The sequence below is a fragment of the Esox lucius genome, chromosome 20 (assembly GCF_011004845.1).
Source record: "Esox lucius isolate fEsoLuc1 chromosome 20, fEsoLuc1.pri, whole genome shotgun sequence".
NCBI classification, from domain to species: domain Eukaryota; kingdom Metazoa; phylum Chordata; class Actinopteri; order Esociformes; family Esocidae; genus Esox; species Esox lucius.
The window spans coordinates 42,004,853-42,031,626 of NC_047588.1; the positions used below are offsets into that span (position 1 = coordinate 42,004,853).

The window sequence follows — 26,774 nt, forward strand, 5'->3', positions numbered from 1 at the left end:
CTCACCTGGTGTTTTGGTGATAGTGTTGGGGAGCCCTGAACAACATCCTTCCCTCACCTGATGTTTTGGTGATGGTGTTGGGGAGCCCTGAACAACATCCTTCCCTCACCTGATGTTTTGGTGATGGTGTCGGGGAGCCCTGTCCAACACGTTGGTCCAAGATCTGGCATTGATGCTCGACTGGGTTGAGACCTGGTGACTGTGAAGCCCGTAGCATTTGATTCACGCTCATGAAACCATTCAGTGACCCCTCGTGCCCTGTGGATGGAGGTCGTTCTCATCCTGAAAGTCACACAGTAACGACCCCTCATCCTTTCTTCTGGCCATCTTGAACCCAAATCAAGGTCAACGGGGCATGCTCAGCATTTTTAGTAAATGCCACAGAACATGGTAGGATGTTAACTGTTTAATTGTATCATGCAGTAGACCTGTATGGAAACTTCTTTGATCATGTTCCTCCATTCAATTCTTCTGGGTTTTTCCTTTAATTTGTTGCCGTCAGCACAGCCTTGTTTGGCATTTTCTCTCCTCTATTTTCTCTCCCCTAACCCTTAAATGCCAATGAAAAGCAAAGCGTAAAATAACCCCACAAACCACACTCCTGGAAGGAGAATACAGATGGTCTAGATGTAGGACCTGGCCCAGGTGTTAACACAGAGGCGGACAAGATTGAGCATTCAGGGTTAAAGGTCACATTCTGTAATGGATGTTCAACTGAGTTTCTGTTGGAGAAACGTGTCATGTAGGAGATGTTTTATTCTGCCTCCAGTGTGACAGTTACCATAGATACTGATACAGCTTCATCCTTTTCTCCCCAATCCCAAGACAATGAAGATGAACTGACTCAGGATCGGACAGACCGAACCGACCCGGGATCGGACAGACCGAACCGACCCGGGATCGGGCAGACCGAACCGACCCGGGATCGGGCAGACCGAACCGACCCGGGATCGGGCAGACCGAACCGACCCGGGATCGGGCAGACCGAACCGACCCGGGATCGGGCAGACCGAACCGACCCGGGATCGGGCAGACGTTATTAAGGCAGTGCTAGTCCCTATAGGGCTCCGTTCCACAGTTCTGTTTTCTCCCGTCATTTATGCCAGTTAAGTACGCTAAGAACAGATTCTGTTTTACCTCAATGACCTGGGAGCCATTAGGTTTAACTGTCTTGCTCAGGGGCAGAATGGCAGGGGTTTGGGATTAGAACCAGCAACCTTTCACTTACTGTCCCAATGCTTTTGACCAGCTATCCTGCCCTTTGAGTGTCAGTGCTGTGACCCGTTGTCGTGTTGACCAGCCTGTTCTGTTGTCACCACAGGGGGTGGAGCATGGACAGGGGGTGGAGCATGGACATGGGGTGGAGCATGGACTGGGACTTGACCACACAGCCGAACCGACAGAGGACGTCTCCAAACTGAACTCCACCTCCCTCAGGTAACTGTGTGGGTTTGTGTCTGTGTGAGAGGTTTCAGAAGCACTCCGCTGTTTCAGAGTACTTTGCTGTGTTGACCAGGTGAGGGAACATCCTAAATAAGACCTTATGAAACGCCTTTACTGGGTGATTTCAGTGCTCTTTAGGAACTTCCACGATGTGGTGAACACATGCAAGTACGTAATACCTCAGATGAAAAGTCATGTTCGCTAACAGCAGCAGCCACCGGCTCATTGACCTCACTGATGGTGGGGTTTTGTGTGAATACTGATGTTGATATTGAGAGGCTATTCCACAATGAAGGTGTGTGTGTGTTTATGTGGTGTGTGTATACAGTACATGTCTGTTCCATTTTGCAAGTGTGTGTGTGTGTGTGTGTGTGTGTGCGCGCATAGTTCAGTGTGTTTCGCTGTGTGTGTTCGTGTTCTATTTTCTCTCCCATATCATTAAAAACTAAAAATTGTAATTCTTTATTATGCTCTGGTCTCTATTGAGCAGATCAAGGCTGCAGTGAACTTACCATATCAAATGATAAATCATTAACGAACTACAAACGCTGAGCGAAACGGGGTTAACGACATACAACAAATGTGCATTAATCAGCTGTGCTAATGAGCTAGTCAGGGAATAGCAGCAGTCCCAAATGCCATCACATTCCCTTAACTTAGGAAACCTGGTCAAGATGAGTCTGTTACATAGGGAACATGATGCCATTTAGGACACTTCCCAACAGAAGCACTGTCCTCATCGTGGTGGTAGAGGAGTTTAAACCAGTCTTGATGTGGTGGTAGAGGAGTTTAAACCAGTCTTGATGTGGTGGTAGAGGAGTCTAAACCAGTCTTGATGTGGTGGTAGAGGAGTCTAAACCAGTCTTGATGTGGTGGTAGAGGAGTCTAAACTAGTCTTGATGTGGTGGTAGAGGAGTCTAAACTAGTCTTGATGTGGTGGTAGAGGAGTCTAAACCAGTCTTGATGTGGTGGTAGAGGAGTTTAAACTAGTCTTGATGTGGTGGTAGAGGAGTTTAAACTAGTCTTGATGTGGTGGTAGAGGAGTTTAAACTAGTCTTGATGTGGTGGTAGAGGAGTCTAAACCAGTCTTGATGTGGTGGTAGAGGAGTCTAAACCAGTCTTGATGTGGTGGTAGAGGAGTTTAAACTAGTCTTGATGTGGTGGTAGAGGAGTTTAAACTAGTCTTGATGTGGTGGTAGAGGAGTCTAAACTAGTCTTGATGTGGTGGTAGAGGAGTCTAAACTAGTCTTGATGTGGTGGTAGAGGAGTTTAAACTAGTCTTGATGTGGTGGTAGAGGAGTCTAAACTAGTCTTGATGTGGTGGTAGAGGAGTCTAAACTAGTCTTGATGTGGTGGTAGAGGAGTTTAAACTAGTCTTGATGTGGTGGTAGAGGAGTTTAAACTAGTCTTGATGTGGTGGTAGAGGAGTTTAAACTAGTCTTGATGTGGTGGTAGAGGAGTCTAAACTAGTCTTGATGTGGTGGTAGAGGAGTTTAAACTAGTCTTGATGTGGTGGTAGAGGAGTTTAAACTAGTCTTGATGTGGTGGTAGAGGAGTTTAAACTAGTCTTGATGTGGTGTTAGAGGAGTCTAAACTAGTCTTGATGTGGTGGTAGAGGAGTTTAAACTAGTCTTGATGTGGTGGTAGAGGAGTTTAAACTAGTCTTGATGTGGTGGTAGAGGAGTTTAAACTAGTCTTGATGTGGTGGTAGAGGAGTTTAAACTAGTCTTGATGTGGTGGTAGAGGAGTTTGAACCAACCGTTTACTCCAGTTGTGTAGGTTGAATATATAAGTATTTATGGTTTTACATCGCACCTCACTAGACCATTTCCCTAGCAACATGCAGTAACCAGGGTGCACATGACTATGAGATTATTTTCTCTCCTGCACACTGTCTCACCGCACATACACACACACACACACACACACACACACACACACACAGACAGACAGACAGACAAACCGATGGCCAGCAAGCTCACACACGCGCCCTCTCAGCAGAATTATAGATAAATGATGTAATGGTTGGTGCGGCCGGCCTGTGGTTAAACGATGCTTGAAATTGCCAAAAATTCTGAGATGAGCGTGAGAGCATAGCTATAAATATTGTAAAAGTAAGTCATCAGTTGAGCATGTGAGCCGTTTCCAAGCATCGCCACAGCAACATCGCAATAGACCCATATATGGGCTTTTAGAACACGCCCCAAATGGAGTCCTACTTTCTAGTGCTCTGCCTTTGACCACAGACCTTAGGGATTGTATGGATCTACTTAAAATTAGTACACTACTATGTAGGGACAAGTGTGGGCCTTTGGGATGCAGACCGATTCATTGGCATAATAATAATATAGTACTGATCATTCCCATGTAGGACGTAATATCTGTGCCCTCGGTTATTGCCAGTATACAGTAATAGAAGAACATTGGCAGGTCTGGGGTCATTTACAGGTTATAGGACGGTAGACAAAGGGAGAGAGGGAGATGAAAGGAAGAAGAGGGAGGCAGGGAGGGGGAGGAAAGGAGGAAGATAGAGGGGGAGGGAAAGATGGAGGGTGAGGTAGAGAGAGAGGGAGGGAGGAAGGAAGACAGAGGGGAGGGGAAGGGAGGAAGAGGGGGAGGGTGAGATGAGGGGGAGGGTGAGGGAGAGATGAGGGGGAGAGATGAGGGGGAGGGTTAGATGAGGGGGAGGGGGAGATGAGGGGGAGAGATGAGGGTGAGATGAGGGGGAGATGAGGGGGAGGGAGAGCCCTCTAAACATGGACTAGACACCATTACATGTCCTATCCTCTCTCATTTCATGGTGCAACACACACAGACACGCACTCACACACACACAGACACGCACTCACACACAGACACGCACTCACACACAGACAGTGGGCCTGGGCCAGACAGACAGCCCTCAGGGTGACGCCTCTTTGTTCAGTCAGTGTGGAGACGGACGCCCATCATGACACTGACTTTGTCCCAGCTGGGCGCCTTCTATCCAGCCCAGTCTGTAACGGCCCAGTCTGTAACGGCCCAGTCTGTAACGGCCCAGTCTGTAACGGCCCTGTCATCCCTGGCGGTGCCCAGTCTGTAACGGCCCTGTCATCCCTGGCGGTGCCCAGTCTGTAACGGCCCTGTCATCCCTGGCGGTGCCCAGTCTGTAACGGCCCTGTCATCCCTGGCGGTGCCCAGTCTGTAACGGCCCTGTCATCCCTGGCGGTGCCCAGTCTGTAACGGCCCTGTCATCCCTGGCGGTGCCCAGTCTGTAACGGCCCTGTCATCCCTGGCGGTGCCCAGTCTGTAACAGCCCTGTCATCCCTGGCGGTGCCCAGTCTGTAACGGCCCTGTCATCCCTGGCGGTGCCCAGTCTGTAACGGCCCTGTCATCCCTGGCGGTGCACAGCCGTCATGCTGCAGTTGGCCTTTACTGGAGCCCTTCAAGGAGGCTTCCTGCTCCCCTGGTCCCTCAGGGCCAACCGTGGGGACCATCCACTCATCAGCCGCCAACGCCAGTCACATCTGTCTACTGATAACCCAGTATCACATCCATCTATCACAGCTATCTACTCAGAACCTAGTGTTACATCCATCTATCACAGCTATCTACTGAGAACCTAGTGTTACATCCATCTATCACAGCTATCTACTGAGAACCTAGTGTTACATCCATCTATCACAGCTATCTACTGATAACCTAGTGTTACATCCATCTATCACAGCTATCTACTGATAACCTAGTGTTACATCCATCTATCACAGCTGTCTACTGAGAACCTAGTGTTACATCCATCTATCACAACTGTCTACTGAGAATCTAGTGTTACATCCATCTATCACAACTGTCTACTGAGAATCTAGTGTTACATCCATCTATCACAGCTGTCTACTGAGAACCTACTGAGAACCGGTATGTAATTGTTTCTATCAATTACATACCGCCACCTTTTTGGTTTAAACATTTCAGATGGAAATCTATTGCATACATTTTTATAACCAAGCAGCATCAATTGTACACAGCAGGTGTTAGTATGCAGAACTCTGTGCATGTGTGTGTGTGTGTTTTTGTTTGTGTGTGTGTGTGTGTGTGTGGGACATATCACCTCAGACATGTTTGCTAGCAGGAGCAGTCAATGCATCGTTGACCTCATTGATGGTGGTGTGTTTTGTGTCTGTGTACATAATCAAACCTGTGTTGATGTGAATTTAATGATGTTTCCCAAATAGCACCATATTCACCGTAGTTTATTATCTTTAGTGCACTACTTTTGACCACTTTAGTGTAGTACATTTGACCAGGGAAGTGGCATCCAAATGCAGTATTCTATTGCCCTAGTGTTAGATCCAGACTGGCCTTTTACATAGTTACCCAGCTTCAGGTGTTAGATCCACACTGGCCTTTTACATAGTTACCCAGCTTCAGGTGTTAGATCCACAATGGCCTTTTCCTTAGTTACCCAGCTTCAGGTGTTAGATCCACACTGGCCTTTTACATAGTTACCCAGCTTCAGGTGTTAGATCCAGACTGGCCTTTTACATGGTTACCCAGCTTCAGGTATTAGATCCACACTGGCCTTTTACATAGTTACCCAGCTTCAGGTATTAGATCCAGACTGGCCTTTTACATGGTTACCCAGCTTCAGGTGTTAGATCCACACTGGCCTTTTCCTTAGTTACCCAGCTTCAGGTGTTAGATCCACACTGGCCTTTTACATGGTTACCCAGCTTCAGGTATTAGATCCAGACTGGCCTTTTACATGGTTACCCAGCTTCAGGTATTATATCCACACTGGCCTTTTACATAGTTACCCAGTTTCAGGTATTAGATCCACACTGGCCTTTTCTTTAGTTACCCAGCTTCAGGTATTAGATCCACACTGGCCTTTTACTTAGTTAACCAGCTTCAGGTATTAGATCCACACTGGCCTTTTCCTTAGTTACCCAGCTTCAGGTATTAGACCCACACTGGCCTTTTACATAGTTACCCAGCTTCAGGTATTAGATCCACACTGGCCTTTTCTTTAGTTACCCATCTTCAGGTATTAGATCCACACTGGCATTTTACTTAGTTACACAGCTTCAGGTATTAGATCCACACTGGCATTTTACTTACTTACCCAGCTTCAGCTATTAGATCCAGAATGGCCTTTTCCTTAGTCACCCAGCTTCAGGTATTAGATCCAGAATGGCCTTTTCTTTAATAACCCAGCTTCAGGTATTAGATCCACACTGTCCTTTTCCTTAGTTACCCATCTTTAGGTATTAGATCCACACTGGCATTTTTCTTAGTTACCCAGCTTCAGGTATTAGATCCACACTGGCATTTTACTTACTTACCCAGCTTCAGGTATTAGATCCAGAATGGCCTTTTCCTTAGTCACCCAGCTTCAGGTATTAGATCCAGAATGGCCTTTTCTTTAATAACCCAGCTTCAGGTATTGAATCCACACTGGCCTTTTACTTAGTTACCCAGCTTCAGGTATAAGATCCACACTGTCCTTTTCCTTAGTTACCCAGCTTTAGGTATTAGATCCACACTGGCCTTTTACTTACCCAGCTTCAGGTAATACATCTGGCAGTAAAAGGCACAAGTGCCTTCAGCTTCTGCACAATAATACTTAGATAAAGAACTGTCAACTGTATTGAAACTGTATTCAAATCCTCATACAGTGTTATTCAAAAGAAGTGTTAGCTATTTGCTCAAGGTCTCTTCTACACAGGAACCTTCTCGCTTTCATCCATTCAGTCATTGAGCCGAGTCACAACCAACCAGGAAGTGTTAATCTGCTCTGCTGCGGTGTGTTGTTTTTGTTTGTTTCTGCACATTGTAAAGCTCTCCTCCTCAGCTCTTTGAAGATTGAGCTTTGAAAAGGAGAGAGGGGAGAGAGTAGGAAGAGGCTTGAAAAGAGGAGTGGAGGGAGTGATTTGGTAATGCACTCTCTGTTATGATCCCTTTTCATTCTCCTTCCACGCTCTCTGGTGTTGGTAGAATGGCAGGTAGATAAGGACTCCACCTGCGCTCACAGACAGATCAGCCAGGGCCTCTTCCAGCAGACCCCCCCCCCAGCAGCTTTACATCACAACATCACAGCTCATTGGTCGACTGTTCGTTACTATAGTCTGAACTCTCCCCCCCCCCCCCCCCCCAACCCCCTTTCACCCCAAATGGCACAAATGGTTGTGAAGTGCTGCACCTGCAGGAGACAGAGATGAAGGGGAGAGGGAAGGAGACAGACGGGAGAGAGGAGACAGAAAGAAGGAGACAGTGGGGAGAAAGACAGAAGGGAGAAAGGGAGAGACTGAGGGAGAGAGATGTCCTGGCCTGTCATTACAAAACAGAAACAATAGCACCCACAATTTTAATATTTGATTATTATTTGTTTTTTCATGTTTATTCTTGTAAAATTGTCAATATTATTTGGTATGCTGTTTTTATTTATTTTGATTATGCTTTAACACTTTCATTGTATTTGTTTATGTACTGTATCACTATTGCTACCTTAACATGTTTGCTTTGGCAACAGAGGCAACCATTTATTCTTGCCAATAAAGCACCTATTAGACTGAGGTAGAGACTGAGGGGGAGACAGAGGGAATGAGGGGGAGACAGAGGGAATGAGGGGGAGACTGGGGGACTGAGGGAGAGACTGGGGGACTGAGGGAGAGACTGGGGGACTGAGGGAGAGACTGGGGGACTGAGGGACTGAGGGGGAGACAGAGGGACTGAGGGGGAGACAGAGGGACTGAGGGGGAGACAGAGGGACTGAGGGGGAGACAGAGGGACTGAGGGGGAGACCGAGGGAGAGACTGAGGGACTGAGGGACTGAGGGGGAGACCGAGGGAGAGACTGAGGGACTGAGGGAGAGACTGAGGGACTGAGGGAGAGACTGAGGGACTGAGGGAGAGACTGAGGGACTGAGGGAGAGACTGAGGGACTGAGGGAGACAGAGGGACTGAGGGAGAGACTGAGGGGGAGACAGAGGGACTGAGGGAGGGACTGAGGGGGAGACAGAGGGACTGAGGGAGGGACTGAGGGAGAGACTGAGGGACTGAGGGAGAGACTGAGGGGGAGACTGAGGGACTGAGGGGTGATTGAGGGACTGAGGGAGAGACTGAGGGACTGAGGGAGAGACTGAGGGGGAGACTGAGGGGGAGACTGAGGGACTGAGGGGTGACTGAGGGACTGAGGGAGAGACTGAGGGACTGAGGGGGAGACTGAGGGGGAGACTGAGGGGGAGACAGAGGGAGAGACAGAGGGACTGAGGGAGACAGAGGGACTGAGACAGAGGGACTGAGGGGGAGACAGAGGGACTGAGGGGGAGACAGAGGGACTGAGGGAGGGACTGAGGGACTGAGGGAGGGACTGAGGGGGAGACTGAGGGACTGAGGGGGAGACTGAGGGACTGAGGGGGAGACTGAGGGACTGAGGGAGAGACTGAGGGGGAGACAGAGGGACTGAGGGGGAGACAGAGGGACTGAGGGGGAGACAGAGGGACTGAGGGAGAATGCACTAAAGACAGGGACAGGGAGGAGAGAGACTTCCCCTTCAGGTATGGGTATTCAGTTCCCATCATGCCCCTCTCTTCTCTTTATCCCTCTATTACTTTATATCCCTCTCTCCTTGTGTCTGTATCCCTCTCTCCTTGTGTCTGTATCCCTCTCTCCTTGTGTCTGTATCCCTCTCTCTTTGTGTCTGTATCCCTCTCTCTTTGTGTCTGTATCCCTCTCTCCTTGTGTCTGTATCCCTCTCTCCTTGTGTCTGTATCCCTCTCTCCTTGTGTCTGTATCCCTCTCTCCTTGTGTCTGTATCCCTCTATTCTCTCCATCCCCCACCTCTGTTTTAGTCTGTTATCTCTGACAGTAGCTCTTATCATTCCTGAAGCCTCCTTTCTCCTCCTCTCCTCTCCTCACAGGCATAAAGCCTCTCCCCTCAAATTAGGAACACACACACCTGGCCTCTCTGGTCTCCTGGTAATGAAGAGACACACAGAGCATCGTTCAGGCAATTACAAATGCAGGCTGATTAGAAAGAGGAGGAGAGGGATTGAGACAGAGAGGAGGAGAGTTAAAAAGACAGAGAGAGGATAAAGAGAGAGAGGAGGTGAGGGATAAAGACAGAGAGAGGAGAGGTAAAAAGACAGAGAGAGGTCAGTGTAGAATGAATGAGAAAGTCACAGTGGGGTCAAGATGATAAACTCTTTAACAAAACAACATGCTGCTGCAGGTTCTGCCTCGCTGTCAGATTTTGAGCTGTCAAGAGATCTTGTCTGTCAGGGAACCAGAGATGGAGAGGAGGTGTTTTAAGGAGCCCACGGAACAGTTTAGGTGTGTGTTTGTGTAGAGGTGTGGGCTTGACATCAGGCTGCAGGGTGAAGGAAATTAACCGTAGTTCCTCGGTAGTTCCTCGGTGGTTCCTCGTTAGTTCCTTCGGTAGTTCCTCGGTAGTTCCTCGGTAGTTCCTCGGTAGTTCCTCGGTAGTTCCTCGGTGGTTCCTCGGTGGTTCCTCGGTGGTTCCTCCGTAGTTCCTCCGTAGTTCCTCCGTAGTTCCTCGATTCCGTTGAACTGACACACCAGAATATATGATTCTGCCGTGTGTCCCGGTTACGTAACGTTTGGCCCGTCAGGCCTAGAACATACAGCGTGTGTCGGTGTGTCTCTAATCACACTTAACTAACACGTCTTCGCTTGGTCACACATCAGTGGTCCAGATCTATAGAAACACATTAAATACCTACCCGTAGGGGGCGCCGGTCCTCTCAGCCCCATATACATCAGTGGTTGGGAAAACACGTCATCTGGATGGACGAACACGTGATCAGAGAAGAAGAGGGGAGGAACTGACTGAATGCTACCTGATCTGTCCTGGCCTCTGTGACCTCCCAAAGTTAGGTCACAGTGTAGAGGTCAGCTGTAGGGAGCTGTGAGGCCGGCAGAAATCCCACGGACGCGACAACAAATGTGACATGACACAAAAAGAGAAACATAAACGTTAATTAGTTTATATCCGTCAGTACAGGTGTGGAAGTTGACTGTGCCTTTCTTTGCCTGAAATGGTATTCAAGGTTTAAAACTTATTTTGTAGTTTATTTCTATTTTATAATGTTAAAGTTGATATGCCCTTACTAAGCCCTACAAAAATGGGAAGGGAACTGGTCAAATTAGCTGGCCAGAAACGTGATGATTATGGAAACAGTTTGCAAGGATAGACAACCCGGATCATGTGAACAGGCTGAGTAACAGACAACCTGACTGACAAGAATAGCAGACATGGTGGGGAGGTGACGCGATGGGGAGGGGGAGGTGACGGGATGGAGAGGGGGAGGCGACGTGAGGGAGAGGGGGAGGTGACGGGATGGAGAGGGGGAGGCGACGTGAGGGATAGGGGGAGGTGACGGGATGAAGAGGGGGAGGAGACGTGAGGGAGAGGGGGAGGAGACGTGAGGGAGAGGGGGAGGTGACGTGAGGGAGAGGGGGAGGAGACGTGAGGGAGAGGGGGAGGTGACGGGATGGAGAGGGGGAGGCGACGTGAGGGAGAGGGGGAGGTGACGGGATGGAGGGGGGGGTGACGGGATGGAGAGGGGGGGGTGACGGGATGGAGAGGGGGGGTGACGGGATGGAGAGGGGGGGTGACGGGATGGAGAGGGGGGGGTGACGGGATGGAGAGGGGGAGGCGACGTGAGGGAGAGGGGGAGGCGACGTGAGGGAGAGGGGGAGGCGACGTGAGGGAGAGGGGGAGGCGACGTGAGGGAGAGGGGGAGGCGACGTGATGGAGAGGGAGAGGCGACGTGAGGGATAGAAAAAGAGAAACATAAACGTTAATTAGTTTATATCCGTCAGTACAGGTGTGGAAGTTGACTGTGCCTTTCTTTGCCTGAAATGGTATTCAAGGTTTAAAACTTATTTTGTAGTTTATTTCTATTTTATAATGTTAAAGTTGATATGCCCTTACTAAGCCCTACAAAAATGGGAAGGGAACTGGTCAAATTAGCTGGCCAGAAACGTGATGATTATGGAAACAGTTTGCAAGGATAGACAACCCGGATCATGTGAACAGGCTGAGTAACAGACAACCTGACTGACAAGAATAGCAGACATGGTGGGGAGGTGACGCGATGGGGAGGGGGAGGTGACGGGATGGAGAGGGGGAGGCGACGTGAGGGAGAGGGGGAGGTGACGGGATGGAGAGGGGGAGGTGACGTGAGGGATAGGGGGAGGTGACGGGATGAAGAGGGGGAGGAGACGTGAGGGAGAGGGGGAGGCGACGTGAGGGAGAGGGGGAGGCGACGTGAGGGAGAGGGGGAGGAGACGTGAGGGAGAGGGGGAGGTGACGGGAGGGAGAGGGGGAGGCGACGTGAGGGAGAGGGGGAGGTGACGGGATGGAGGGGGGGGTGACGGGATGGAGAGGGGGGGGTGACGGGATGGAGAGGGGGGGTGACGGGATGGAGAGGGGGGGGGTGACGGGATGGAGAGGGGGAGGCGACGTGAGGGAGAGGGGGAGGCGACGTGAGGGAGAGGGGGAGGCGACGTGAGGGAGAGGGGGAGGCGACGTGAGGGAGAGGGGGAGGCGACGTGATGGAGAGGGAGAGGCGACGTGAGGGAGAGGGGGAGGCGAAGGGAGGGAGAGGGGGAGGGCCTAAGACCCTGAGAAAGACAAAGTTTTGACTGTAGCAGGACTGTGTGTGTGTGTGTGTGTGTGTGTGTGTGTGTGTGTGTGTGTGTGTGTGTGTGTGTGTGTGTGTGTGTGTGTGTGTGTGTGTGTGTGTGTGTGTGTGTGTGTGTGTGTGTGTGTGTGTGTGTGAGAGCAAGAAATCTGAACCAGAGGAAAGGTTGTTACTGAGTAGTAGACTAACTGTCTCAACGCCAACACATCTGCTTTGACAGCCATGACAGTGTGAGTTTACAGACTACTGATCCTCTCCTCTCTGTTCCTCTATATCCCTCTCCTTCTATATCCCTCTCCTTCTATATCCCTCTCCTTCTCTCTATATCCCTCTCCTTCTCTCTATATCCCTCTCCTTCTCTATATATCCCTCTCCTTCTCCCTATATCCCTCTCCTTTTCTCTATATCCCTCTCCTTTTCTCTATATCCCTCTCCTTTTCTCTATATCCCTCTCCTTTTCTCTATATCCCTCTCCTTCTCTCTATATTCCTCTCCTTCTCTCTATATTCCTCTCCTTCTCTCTATATCCCTCTCCTTCTCTCTCTATCCCTCTCCTTCTATATCACTCTCCTTCTATATCCCTCTCCTTCTCTCTATATCACTCTCCTTCTATATCACTCTCCTTCTACATCCCTCTCCTTCTATATCACTCTCCTTCTATATCCATCTCTTTCTCTCTATATCACTCTCCTTCTATATCCCTCTCCTTCTCTCTATATCACACTCCTTCTATATCTCACTCCTTCTATATCACTCTCCTTCTATATCCCTCTCTTTCTCTCTATATCACACTCCTTCTATATCACACTCCTATATCACACTCCTTCTATATCACTCTCCTATATCCCTCTCCTTCTCTCTATATCACACTCCTACTATATCACACTCCTATATCACACTCCTTCTATATCACTCTCCTTCTATATCACTCTCCTCTCTATATCACTCTTGTCTCTATATCACTCTCCTTGTCTCTATATCACTCTCCTCTATAACACATCTGCTTTGACATCCGTGATAGTGTGAGTTTGCAGACTACAGACCTAAGAACCTGTTCAGTTTTACTGCCTTCATAACCACTATTATTTTCTCCATGGTTTGTTGTCTTCTCTCTGTTGCTGTCTGTGTTCGCTGTCTGTCTGTGTGTGTGTGTTCAGCCTGACCAAGACAGTGGAGATCTCAGGAGAACATGGTCCTCTGGGGATCCACGTGGTTCCTTATGTGTCCTCCCTCAGTGGACGGTGAGTACATCATCCCTGCTCAGTCATCCCTTTACAATTCAGGGTCCTAAAGTGTTTGACATACTCCATCATCCCTTTACACGTCCTCCCTTTACGCGTCCTCCCTTTACGCGTCCTCCCTTTACGCGTCCTCCCTTTACGCGTCCTCCCTTTACGCGTCCTCCGTTTACGCGTCCTCCCTTTACACGTCCACCCTTTACGCGTCCACCCTTTAAGCATCTTCCCTTTACACGTCCTCCCTTTACGCGTCCACTCTTTACGCGTCCACTCTTTACGCGTCCACTTTTTACGCGTCCACTCTTTACGCGTCCACTCTTTACGCGTCCTCCCTTTACGCGTCCACTCTTTACGCGTCCACTCCATTACAAGATGGTTTTCAAATGGATCATAGATTATTATATTAGCTGTGTACAGTGTTGTAACACTTCACATAGTTGGAGAATGACGAGGCAAGTAGATGAACAGACAGGTTCTGTTTACAATGTTGTTAATGCTCCTGGTTGACCTTTTCTCCTGAGGGCAATGACCCGACGGGGGGGGGTCGGATGGCTGCTCAGCAAATGTCACCATCAGACACACATCTGAATATTCAAATTGCCTTTTTTTCTTTTGGAATGTCATTCTAATATTAAATATGAATTTGACAGGCCTTTTGGTTGGCTTTTCTCACGGCAACCGGTCGTAAATCTTGCTGCCATGATAGGTCAACAACTAAATGATGATGATTTAAAATAACATAATAATGTTTTCATCCTTTGTGTTTATGGTCTCATTGTGGAGTCAGTGTGGTCTTTTGGAGTCAGTGTGGTCTTTTGGAGTCAGTGTGGTCTTTTGGAGTCAGTGTGGTCTTTTGAAGTCAGTGTGGTCTTTTGGAGCCAGGTCTGCCCGTGGTGTCACTGAGTCACGGTGGTCAGCTACCTCTTTATGTCTCTCTTTTTCTTTCCCTTCTTTCTCTGTTTTTCTCATTTTTTCCCAGACATATTAAATCAATTTTGGTCAAATTTTTGTTTAACCTTTGAGAAAGCATTATCTAAACATAGTGAGCTATTATTTTTGACCTATAGAAAAGTGTTTGGTTTGAAGTGAACATGTTTTAGAGAACAAGAGGCAGTAAGACGTTCAACAGATGGTCAGTTGACCGTCAGTAGATGGTCAGTAGGTTGTCATTAGATTGTCAGTAGGCCATCATTAGAATGTCAGTAGGCATTCATTAGAATATCAGTAGACCGTCATTAGATTGTCAGTAGGCCATCATTAGAATGTCAGTAGGCATTCATTAGAATATCAGTAGACCGTCATTAGATTGTCAGTAGACCGTCATTAGATTGTCAGTAGGCCATCATTAGAATGTCAGTAGGCATTCATTAGAATATCAGTAGACCGTCATTAGATTGTCAGTAGACCGTCATTAGATTGTCAGTAGGCCGTCATTAGATTGTCAGTAGGCCGTCATTAGTTTGTCAGTAGGCCGTCATTAGAATGTCAGTAGGCCGTCATTAGAATGTCAGTAGGCCGTCATTAGATTGTCAGTAGGCTGTCAGTAGTTGGGTTTTGACTAGATGTACTAAGTGTTCTATGCACCAACATTTTGCGGTAGGTTAGGAGAATTTACATACAGTTGTGATCATAAGTTTGCATGCCCTGGCAGACAGTGTGAAGTTTTGGCATTGTTTTTGAAAACATGACTGGTCATGCAAAAAAGCTCACACTGGGGGGGGCATTAAAGTATTTTTGAAACTCACGCGTGAAATGGTTATGAACTAAGGGCATGCAGACTTTGGGTCATTTCATTTTTTTCTTTGTTGCCATGATTGTGCCATTCTGTTATGATATACAGTTGAATGTGAATCCCATTAGATATAAAATACACATATTTTTGCCTGCTCACTCATGTTTACAAATGGTACATATATTACCAATTCTCCAAGGGTATGCATACTTTTGAGCACAACTGTAGCAGACTAGGAGAATTTGTTTGAGGTTTGGATTAAGTTTACCTAAAATGTAAAATATTTAAGTTCTCTTTCAAATTCTTTTTTATTTTAATAAAAAAAAAATCCTGTCACTTTGACATTAGCAGCGTTCTTTCAAGACAAAATACAGGGTCCCCGTGTGTTTGACGTACTGACATACATTGTCCTAATATGTTTGACTTACTAAAAATACACTCACCTAAAGGATTATTAGGAACACCTGTTCAATTTCTCATTAATGCAATTATCTAATCAACCAGTCACATGGCAGTTGCTTCAATGCATTTAGGGGTGTGGTCCTGGTCAAGACAATCTCCTAAACTCCAAACTGAATGTCAGAATGGGAAAGAAAGGTGATTTAAGCAATATTGAGCGTGGCATGGTTGTTGGTGCCAGACGGGCCGGTCTGAGTATTTCACAACAGCAGAAGACCCCACCGGGTACCACTCATCTCCACTACAAATAGGAAAAAGAGGCTACAATTTGCACGAGCTCACCAAAATTGGACAGTTGAAGACTGGAAGAATGTTGCCTGGTCTGATGAGTCTCGGTTTAGATGTTCAGATGGTAGAGTCAGAATTTGGCGTAAACAGAATGAGAACATGGATCCATCATGCCTTGTTACCACTGTGCAGGCTGGTGGTGGTGGTGTAATGGTGTGGGGGATGTTTTCTTGGCACAATTTAGGCCCCTTAGTGCGAATTGGGCATTGTTTAAATGCCCCGGCCTACCTGAGCATTGTTTCTGACCATGTCCATGTAATGAAGGCAGTTCTGAAGGCGAAAGGGGGTTAAACACAGTATTAGTATGGTGTTCCTAATAATCCTTTAGGTGAGTGTACATTGTCCTAATGTGTTTGATGTACTGACATACATTGTCCTAATATGTTTGATGTACTGATATTCATTGTCCTTATGTGTTTGACATACTGACATACATTGTCCTTATGTGTTTGACATACTGACATACATTTTCCTTATGTGTTTGACATACTGACATACATTGTCCTTATGTGTTTGACATACTGATATACATTGTCCTTATGTGTTTGACATACTGATATACATTGTCCTTATGTGTTTGATGTACTGTGTAGCACTACTCAGTAATATTCTTGATGAATATGTGTCTGATTCTGAAGAAGCCTAGGAGGTTCAGTGGATCTCAGAAGTATTTACCCTCCTAGACTTTTCAGCACTTTGTGTTAAAACGTGAAATCATTTAATTATGAGTTTTTGCCACTTTTGAACACCAAAAAGTATTTTGTATTCAATTGCTTTGTTTTATATTTGCAAATAATTTCAAACAATTTGTAGATTTGAGCTTTCGGTCGGCCGACCTTCATTAGAGCTCAAATAAATTGAGAACTGCATTGATTCTGAGGGTGCAGAGATCCTCTTTGTTCTGTTACTATGCTGTAACACAGTAAATGTAGAAAGGCCTGGGGGTGGTGAATTATTTCCAGAGAGTCTCACAGCTGTCTCAAGCTCGTCAGGTCCTCCACCCCATCTGAAAGACATTCAGACACTCTGATGTTGGGTCTGGTGCTATAGTGGTAACCATGGTTCTGACCCCGGCAGACTCATCCAGACATTCTGCTGTGGGGTCAGGGCAGCATTAGTCTCTGGTTGCCATGGATTGACCAATGGAACGCCTCATGATGATTTATGTAGCAAAGTATGACTTTTACTTTTAAAAAGTTATTAAAATGTGTTTCTTCAAGCGCTATCACTTCTTAGCCACCTGAAGCTAACTTAAGTAGGTTGTAGCTGGCCAGACTTACAGTAGGTTGACACACTGACATACACTTCTAGTGTTTCCTGGGTCTTATACTGGACGCCTGCCGTTAGCTATGTTGCCGGGGGCGTTAACTGACTGGAGGGGTATTGATCTGAGTGAGCCTGCCGTCACGACACTGTGTCTAATCCTTTTGGGGTTGAACCTTGGTCCTCTTACAGGGGATCTGCCAGCAGTGTTCTGAGGTAATATTCCTGAAAGAAAGACTCCATATGGTTCCCTTAGACACTCTCACCCCCCGGCCACACAAACACATGGAGTATGCCTGCCTGTCTGGTGTTGATTAACTATCCTCTACTAACTAGTAGGTCAGCCTGCCTGTCTGGTGTTGATTAACTATCCTCTACTAACTAGTAGGTCAGCCTGCCTGTCTGGTGTTGATTAACTATCCTCTACTAACTAGTAGGTCAGCCTGCCTGTCTGGTGTTGATTAACTATCCTCTACTAACTAGTAGGTCAGCCTGCCTGTCTGGTGTTGATTAACTATCCTCTACTAACTAGTAGGTCAGCCTGCCTGTCTGGTGTTGATTAACTATCCTCTACTAACTAGTAGGTCAGCCTGCCTGTCTGGTGTTGATTAACTATCCTCTATTAACTAGTAGGTCAGCCTGCCTGTCTGGTGTTGATTAACTATCCTCTACTAACTAGTAGGTCAGCCTGCCTGTCTGGTGTTGATTAACTATCCTCTACTAACTAGTAGGTCAGCCTGCCTGTCTGGTGTTGATTAACTATCCTCTACTAACTAGTAGGTCAGCCTGCCTGTCTGGTGTTGATTAACTATCCTCTACTAACTAGTAGGTCAGCCTGCCTGTCTGGTGTTGATTAACTATCCTCTATTAACTAGTAGGTCAGCCTGCCTGTCTGGTGTTGATTAACTATCCTCTACTAACTAGTAGGTCAGCCTGCCTGTCTGGTGTTGATTAACTATCCTCTACTAACTAGTAGGTCAGCCTGCCTGTCTGGTGTTGATTAACTATCCTCTACTAACTAGTAGGTCAGCCTGCCTGTCTGGTGTTGATTAACTATCCTCTACTAACTAGTAGGTCAGCCTGCCTGTCTGGTGTTGATTAACTATCCTCTATTAACTAGTAGGTCAGCTTGCCAGTCTGGTGTTGATTAACTATCCTCTACTAACTAGTAGGTCAGCCTTCTCATACATTCATATCAGTGTGTAGCAGGGCGAGCAGAGACCCCAGAAACACTCTTTTTTTATTTTGTCAGTAAAGAACGGCACGTTCTGAACAGTATCTCGCCGGAGTGACCTCTCTGTCCTGCCTGCGTGACATGATGTCTGCTGTCATAGTAACGCTGGCCTGGTGCTCAGCATCGGGATGTTTCCCCCGACTTAATGTTGGCATTCAGTAAATAGCTTTATTCCCTTCTCTCCTGTCTGTCTGGCGTCTTGGAGTCATATCTGATACGATGTCTGCTGTTCACAATAACAGGCGATTACATTCAGCTGATGGAGTATTCCCTGGCAACGTCTGACTGAATGACTGCTAAATAGCTTTATTTTGTGCCATTATGATGGCTACCGGGAGTCAAACTGACGCTCCCAACCCACAGGAAGTGGGCTGCTGTTCGGCGTGAGAACGCACAAGCAGGTGGAGAACAGCAGTGCTGACTGGGTTGAGAATCTTATAGCCAAGTCACCCTAAGGGGGTGGTTAGGCCTGTTTGGAGTGGATGGTTGACCTTCAGTATTTAACCACCAGTTACTGTGAGCTTCAATGAAGGTGGACAACTTTTTTTTCACCAGCCACAGTGATAATATTGGGCGAGGCATTGATGTGGACCCGAAAGCTTTAATTCAGTATCGGGCCAAGACAAGCCACGGTCGTCTTTGCTCAGTTTGTGGTTGAGACATGATTAATGGTCAGGATGTTCTGGGCTTCCTCCCCTCTCTGCAGACTAACTGGGTGATGAGAGAATGGCGATGTTGGACTACAGTGCTGTGTGATTTTGGCCTACAGTGTAGTGGGATGTTGGCTTACTGGCTGATAGGGCTTATAAAGCCAGCCAGTCAACACACCAGAACCATGGAACAGAACCTGTAGTTGTGGTTGTGGCAGAGTGCTGAACAATGTGAGGGCAGATGGAGAACATAGAGAGATAGAGGAGAAATAGACAGAGGAGACGCAGACCGGAGAGGAGACGCAGAGTGACTGACTGAGGAGAGACGGACTGACTGAGGAGAGACAGACTGACTGTGGAGAGACAGGTTTTTATTATCTGAGTTTTGTGTCTTTCCAGGCGATGTTTGTTGCTGGGGCATTTTCTCTTTACTTTCATCCTTTTCATTTGGCCACTTTATTTTTTGTTTTGTCCTGTCTTGCTATCACCCAAACCTTCTTGGATGGTTTTCCTGCAGTTTTTTTGCAGCTTTTGTTATGATGTTTGGTCGATAACCTGTCGAAATGATTTCTCTCTTTGCTCCATTATGTTACACTCTGTGGTCTAATACGACTGATTGTCCTCGTTTTCTCGCCCTCCCTTTCTCCTTTTCTCCCTGGCGTTCCATTTCTCCACAGGGCTCTGGGCCTGCACATTCGTGGTGTAGAGGAGAACAGTCGCTCGAAGAGAGAAGGAATCTTCCAGGACGATGAGTGCATTGTTAAAATCAATGAGACTGAGTTAATGGACAAATCCTTTACCCAGTAAGTATCCTGGCTCTTTCCTTTGTGTGGCCGCCTTGCAGTCTTTCACCGTCGCAGACTGGGTCTCAAGTTGCTCGCTACTCATGTAATAGTGCGCTGCTGACCAGCGGGGTCATTGGTGTTTTGTGGTTGAGATGGATGCAGGTTGTAAACCAGTCAGACGCTTTGGTCTACCAGGACTGGCCCGGTCAGATCTATGGTCTACCAGGACTAGCCCGGTCAGATCTATGGTTGACCAGGACTGGCCTGGTCAGATCTATGGTCTTCCAGGATTGGCCCGGTCAGATCTATGGTTGACCAGGACTGGTTCCGTCACATCTATGGTCTACCAGGACAGGCACAGGTCAGATCTATGGTCTACCAGGTCTGGTTCAGTCAGATCTATGGTCTACCAGGACTGGACCGGGTCAGATCTATGGTCTACCAGGTCTGGTTCAGTCAGATCTATGGTCTACCAGGACTGGACCGGGTCAGCCTCTGTCAGTGTTGACTGGAGTAGTTGTTGTCTGGGTTAGGATGTCTAGTTCAGGAAACATTGAGCAGAATTGGCCTTGAAGCGTTGTGTTGTAGTGGGTGAGATGTTGCTGTTACAGAGACAAGGTTATCAGACCAAGACATGCCCTCTCTTCGTTGCATTTCATGCTGCAGGAAACTAATCCCATTCTGTAGATTATTATTAATTACTAGTGTAAATTACAAACAGTAGAAGCCCTTTCAAAGCTCTAATACACTACAAGTTTGCATTTCCTGTGACATTGTGATAATCACATTAAGATAATGCAGTTGTACATATCGTTGTGGATCCTCTGTTCTACTTAACATGGACAAGCAAACCTTTCTTCCTTTAACATTTCCAATGCGTCCGTCCCTGACAACATGTACTAGAACAACGTACAATCAGGCAAAAACTAAAACATGTTCCCCTGGAGGTCCCCTGGACCAGGAACTACTGCCTGCATTTCCACTGGTGCTTTACCCCGGTACAAGGCAGACCCCAGTGATTTATGCTAATGTTGGCTCTAGACTTTCCTGTTTCTGGTAGTAAAATAATCAATAATGCCATGCTCAGTTTGTTTATAATACAGTGTTAAAACTAATTTCTTCCTTAAACTTCGGCGACCGGCTCTTTCGTCATCTACACTCGTGACACTGCAACTAGCCAGTGTATTCATTTTGTAGTTTGATAAGTATACCTTTAATAGAAGGATTTGGTTGAATTCTGAGGTAATGTTGTGTTGTTATAGGTTCTGCAGGTAATGTCTCGTTCTCAATGCTTTTCTTTTGAGTCAGCGGTATCATACCGTCTTTGGTCGTTCCAATTCTTTCTGTTGTCTTTGCTTCCCAGCACTGTTGCTTTATTTTCTTTATTTTATCATTGATCTGTTTGTTAGATCGGATGAAAATCGTTACGAAAAGCCTAAAGACCCAGCAAACCATACACGTTACTATACGAATAGCCCAACATGAGGTGTTTTCACAACACATCACGCGTCAACCCGCAAACCCCACCCTGCGTCCTAAAGTCCGGGGCTTGGCACCAAGTGAGCCATCTGGCCACAGCCTGTGTCAAAGGAAACAAACATTTCTGGACTTTAGGGGAAAACACCAGTGTTTGGTACCAGTGGAGACGAGGCATAAGTGTTCTGGTGGGAATTAGTCCACAATGCAGGGATCAGGGTGCCGCTGGGAAGTCAGGCCTTTACAAAAAGCCCTGCGTTCTGGAAATCCCCCGAGAAGCAACGTAAATAAAACAAAGCAATCAAAAACTATTTCAGAGGAGTGACACCTAGTCAATTGTCATAGTTCATGGTAATATTTTTACGGTATGACTCGGATTGATTTGTGAGTTTATAACCAAATTATAATCCTCGGTAAATGAGTTAAAGAGATTGCTGTGCCAGGTGTAATCAGACCAGGTCGTTGCTCATCTGACTAATCACCAGGAGAAATAAGGTTAATATAATTTAGTGTAATCATCTATCAGATTATAATGAAATTATACCTGTTGTTCACCTTCCAGATGACCGTATTAGTCCATATGTTATTTTCCACAAACGTTTTCTATTATCCGATGGATCCATACAGTAACTTGAGAGCTGTACCAGTAAACATAATTTGTATGCAAATCTTTAATCGACATCAATACAAGTTTAAGTTCTGCATGCGGATCTGGTGTTATCAGTGTGTTGCCCTGATTCAGGACTGTACCTTGTCAGTAGCACACAGCTTTGACATCGGTTGTACATAGCCATTACTTCTGCCCCCTGTAGTTCATAACCAATAGGTTCCTGTTTATAATATGCTGTTTTTGGTCTCAACAACAGTGATTTATTCCCCTAGGTCACAGGAAGTGTTCCGTCAGGCTATGCGGTCCCCTGTGGTACGCCTGGAAGTAGTTCCTGTCTTCAACAGGGAGAGGTACGAGAAGAGTCTGATTGGTCAGCTCTTCAACCATTCCGACAGCCCCAAAGCCCTTTCCAAGACCACCCCCAAGGAGCCACCTCCAGTCAAAGTCAAGCCCACTTTCAAGCCCACTGACTCCTCTGCCCCCCGATTGGGTGAGGACAGCAGCAACCTTGAGGGTCGACTTCTGGGCTCGACACAACCGGTGCCCGTCAGCCTATCTCCTGTCTCCAAGGTGAAGAGTGACAGCCCTCTTCCGAAGGGTCCCTCCCATCCTACCATGATGGGCTTTGCTGGCAAGAAGGGAGGGAAGAAACTGAAGATTGATCTGAAGAAAGGTGAGACAGATGTGGTGAGGTGAGGCAGGAGGGGTGAGGTGAGACAGACGTGGTGAGGTGAGGCAGGAGGGGTGAGGTGAGGCAGGAGGGGTGAGGTGAGGCAAGAGGGGTGAGGTGAGGCAGGAGAGGTGAGGTGAGACAGACGTGGTGAGGTGAGGCAGGAGGGGTGAGGTGAGACAGACGTGGTGAGGTGAGGCAGGAGGGGTGAGGTGAGGCAGGAGGGGTGAGGTGAGGCAAGAGGGGTGAGGTGAGGCAGGAGGGGTGAGGTGAGACAGACGTGGTGAGGTGAGGCAGGAGGGGTACAGAGGGACAGGGGGAAGGCCTCTCCTCTATGTGCAGGTTGTTGTCTCAAGGCGAGAAAAAGTCCTGGACTAAACTATAACAGAGACATTCGACTCAGCTGAGATGTGCTCAGAAATATTGCATGCTCTTGCAATATAAATGTTGCACGTCAGTATTGCGATTTCAACGCTAAATGGATTAATTGTGCAGCCTGAAGCCCTTGAGTCGGTGCATGGCCACCATAACTGAATTAACACAGCCTTGTTCCTAATGCTGACAATGGGCTCTAGAACAAGATTGCAGGAAGAAAGCGAGGGGCAGGGAAGATTGGAGGGGAGAGGAGAGAGAGGGGTGAGGAGGGACGAGAGGGGAGGGAGGAGCAGATTAGAAGAGATGTAAGGAATCTGTGGCTCACTTGGTAATAGTGGTGTGTGTAATGCTAGGATTGTGGGTTTGATTCCCAGTGGGGACCAGGACAGAATGTAGGGAAATGCGTGCTGCACTTGCTAGTGTAAATCAGTAGATGGCTAAAGGACTTTCAGTATAGGTAAATGCTCTAAAGGGTCTTACAAATTTGTCAGGAAGCATCCATGGTTATTTATACAGTTATATTATAAAGAAAAAGGGTTTTGGGGATTAAAGACATTCATGCATTCTGTGCCGACGCAGAGACTTCCCCGTCACCACCAACCTGCGGGCAACCACCTGTCATCCCACCGTCGCCCACCCCCAAACACGTGCTCACCCTGAATTCCTTTGCCACTGCCACATAAGAAAAAACTCCTAGGGGAAACACTTGTAGAAGGGAGGTGGATTGGGGGGGAGTGCGTTGCCTCAGTTTAATTGTAGATTGTAAGGAAGGGCTGAAGAGGAGGTGATTCAGGTCTTGGCTGGATGTCTTCACTCTCCCTCACCAACCAGAGGTGGGCAGCTGGCTGGACAGGCCATGATTTCACCTCACTAAGTCTATTGGGTTTTTATTGATCCGGCCATAGCTGGCTGATATGAATTCATTGCAGAAAGCAGAGCGAGAGAACTGCTGACGGACTCTAAACGGGTTGTGCTAAATGACCGGCATAAAAACTGCTCAGACTTGGCTCACACACGCCTCCTCGCTTCCTGCTAAAGATCCTCCTCTAATTTGTCTTCTCTCCTCCTACCCCTCTCCTGATCCCTCTGTTCCTCTCCCTCTCTCTGTCTTCTCCCTCCCTCTCTCTGTCTTCTCCCTCCCTCTCATTTAAATTGCCTTTCTCCCTCTGTCTTCTCCCTCCCTCTCTCTGTCTTCTCCCTCCCTCTCTCTGTCTTCTCCCTCCCTCTCTCTGTCTTCTCCCTCCCTCTCATTTAAATTGCCTTTCTCCCTCTGTCTTCTCCCTCCCTCTCTCTGTCTTCTCCCTCCCTCTCTCTGTCTTCTCCCTCCCTCTCATTTAAATTGACTTTCTCCCTCTGTCTTCTCCCTCTCCCTGTCTTCTTCTCCCTGTCTTTTCCTTCTCCCTGTCTTCTCCTTCTCCCTGTCTTCTCCTTCTCCCTGTCTTCTCCTTCTCCCTGTCTTCTCCTTCTCCCTGTCTTCTCCTTCTCCCTGTATTCTCCTTCTCTCTGTCTTCTCCTTCTCCCTGTCTTCTCCTTCTCCCTGTCTTCTCCTTCTCCCTGTCTTCTCCTTCTCTCTGTCTTCTCCTTCTCCCTGTCTTCTCCTTCTCCCTGTCTTTTTCTTATTTTTGTCCCTCTACTAATCCTAGTATTTTTTCTATATCTATCTTTCTCTCTCTCTCTTACACCTGGAGACGAGTCAAAGGGCCTTTCAGGGTAGCTTTAAATTGCCCCCCCCCCACACACACACACACACACATACACACACACACACATCCTTGAGGGGAAATATAGCAGTATCACAGTGCTCAGAGGCATGGCTGGTGCTCCCCTCCCTCCCTCCCCCTCAACCAATCACATGGAATGGGCATGTTAAATGAATGTCTTGCCTTCCCAGCCCAGTTCTCTGTAATCTTCCCGTGCTGCTAAAGGACTGTGGCATTGTAACAGCCGGGGCCCATCACCCGACCGTGCCGTATCCTATCGCCGGATTGGATGTTTCGGAGCGGGGGCGGGACACGTCTTAGGGCCGGACACAGTGTGGGCGGGACACAGGGTGGGCGGGTGGCAGGACGCGTCTTAGGGCCGGACGCAGGGTGGGCGGGACGCAGGGTTGGCGGGACACAGGGTGGGCGGGACACAGGGTGGGCGGGACACAAGGTGGGCGGGTAGGCGGGACGCGTCTTAGGGCCGGACGCAGGGTGGGCGGGACAGGTCTTAGGATCGGACGCAGGGCGGGCGGGACAGGTCTTAGGGCTGGACGCAGGGTGGGCTGAGGCTTAAGGGACCGTATGCAGGGGGAACCTGATCCTGATCAGTGTCGCTCCAACGGCCCATACACAATGAGACCACCAAGCCAATGATCTGATGTGGTTGTGTTCTGATCCCGCCCTGCTGGAGTGTCCATCACCAACAACAGCGCTGTATACACTCTGTCTGCAGGTCCGGAGGGCCTTGGCTTCACCGTGGTGACCAGGGACTCGTCTGTCCATGGCCCTGGGCCGATCCTGGTCAAGAACATCCTCCCACGAGGGGCCGCTGTCAAAGACGGACGCCTGCAGTCAGGCGATAGGATCCTGGAGGTGAGTGGAAGGCCAGGCAGCCAATCGTCAGTGAGTGACTTACTCAGGCAACTAATCCGGGCAAATAGGAGGGTGCTGAGTGCAGTTTTGTGGGAGGGGGTTTGTGGGGCTCAGCCATTCTGGGTTTGGTGGAATTCCCTGGGCTCCAGGGGCCATTCTGTGTTTGGTGGAATTCCCTGGGCCCCAGGGGCCATTCTGGGTTTGGTGGAATTCCCTGGGCCCCAGGGGCCATTCTGGGTTTGGTGGAATTCCCTGGGCTCCAGGGGCCATTCTGGGTTTGGTGGAATTCCCTGGGCTCCAGGGGCCATTCTGGGTTTGGTGGAATTCCCTGGGCTCCAGGGACCGTTCTGGGTTTGGTGGAATTCCCTGGGCTCCAGGGGCCATTCTGGGTTTGGTGGAATTCCCTGGGCTCCAGGGACCGTTCTGGGTTTGGTGGAATTCCCTGGGCTCCAGGGGCCATTCTGGGTGGTTGGAGTGTCCTACTGGGTTTGTTTGTACACACAGCTGAGGGCAGCGGTTTCAGTGTGGTCTAGACTCTGTTGTCTTGACGTGTCCGACGGCTTCTCCGGTGGTGACGCAGTGTTTCCCCTCCACGTTGTAGGTGAACGGCGTGGACATGGCAGGCCGCAGTCAGGAGGAGCTGGTCGCCATGTTGAGGAGTACCAGACAGGGGGACCCCGTTGTTCTACTGGTGTGCAGACAGGAAGACATGTTCCTACCTCGAGAACTGGTGAGTCTGCTTATACTGCAATTCAGTTGCTGCTTAGATGAACTACAACTACCAGGGTAGACAGAAAGACATGATCCAACTCAGAAACTGGCCTCTTACAGTCTACGTGTTGGTTTTAGTTACTGCAGCCTTGGTGCCCTCTGCTAGCCGGCACCATAGATGACTAGGCGTTGCGCTAGCGCATTTATTAGAAAAACCACCTTGGAATGTTTCCTTGTACTTTGTAGAGACATAAGAAATGGTTATCTACGACTTCATCTATATATGGGGCTTAATTTTCTAGGTCCTGATCTGTCCGATTAAACACAGCTCTTCAGCCTACACGTCTTTATTGTAACTGATTTTCTTCAGGTGTTGTGGTCATTAACGATCCTGTCTTTCTCTGCTGCTTCCCCATAGCCTTCCTGCACTCCTAGAACTTCCAGCTTCAGTAAATTCCATCCATCCATTCAATCTATCTATTAATAAAACAATTGTCTTTTTCTCATCAACCAACTCTCTCTGGTTCTGTTCTGTACTTCTGGCGCTGTGCACACACAGACACACACACACACACACACACTATATGAATACGGCCGCTTTGTGGGGGAACAATTAGCA

General features: G+C 48.0%; 1 protein-coding gene across 3 annotated transcripts in view; it reads left to right on the forward strand.

The window, feature by feature from the left end:
* The window catches only part of pard3bb (par-3 family cell polarity regulator beta b), a 332,127-nt gene that overhangs the window by 90,607 nt on the left and 214,746 nt on the right, over window positions 1-26,774 (forward strand). For all 3 annotated transcript variants that reach the window (XM_029115967.2, XM_034288552.1, XM_034288553.1), the window contains 6 exons: window positions 1,322-1,437; window positions 13,246-13,329; window positions 19,630-19,755; window positions 22,096-22,496; window positions 25,305-25,444; window positions 26,046-26,174. In XM_029115967.2, the coding sequence (XP_028971800.2) occupies window positions 1,322-1,437; window positions 13,246-13,329; window positions 19,630-19,755; window positions 22,096-22,496; window positions 25,305-25,444; window positions 26,046-26,174 (996 nt within the window). The remainder of the gene's footprint in view (window positions 1-1,321; window positions 1,438-13,245; window positions 13,330-19,629; window positions 19,756-22,095; window positions 22,497-25,304; window positions 25,445-26,045; window positions 26,175-26,774) is intronic.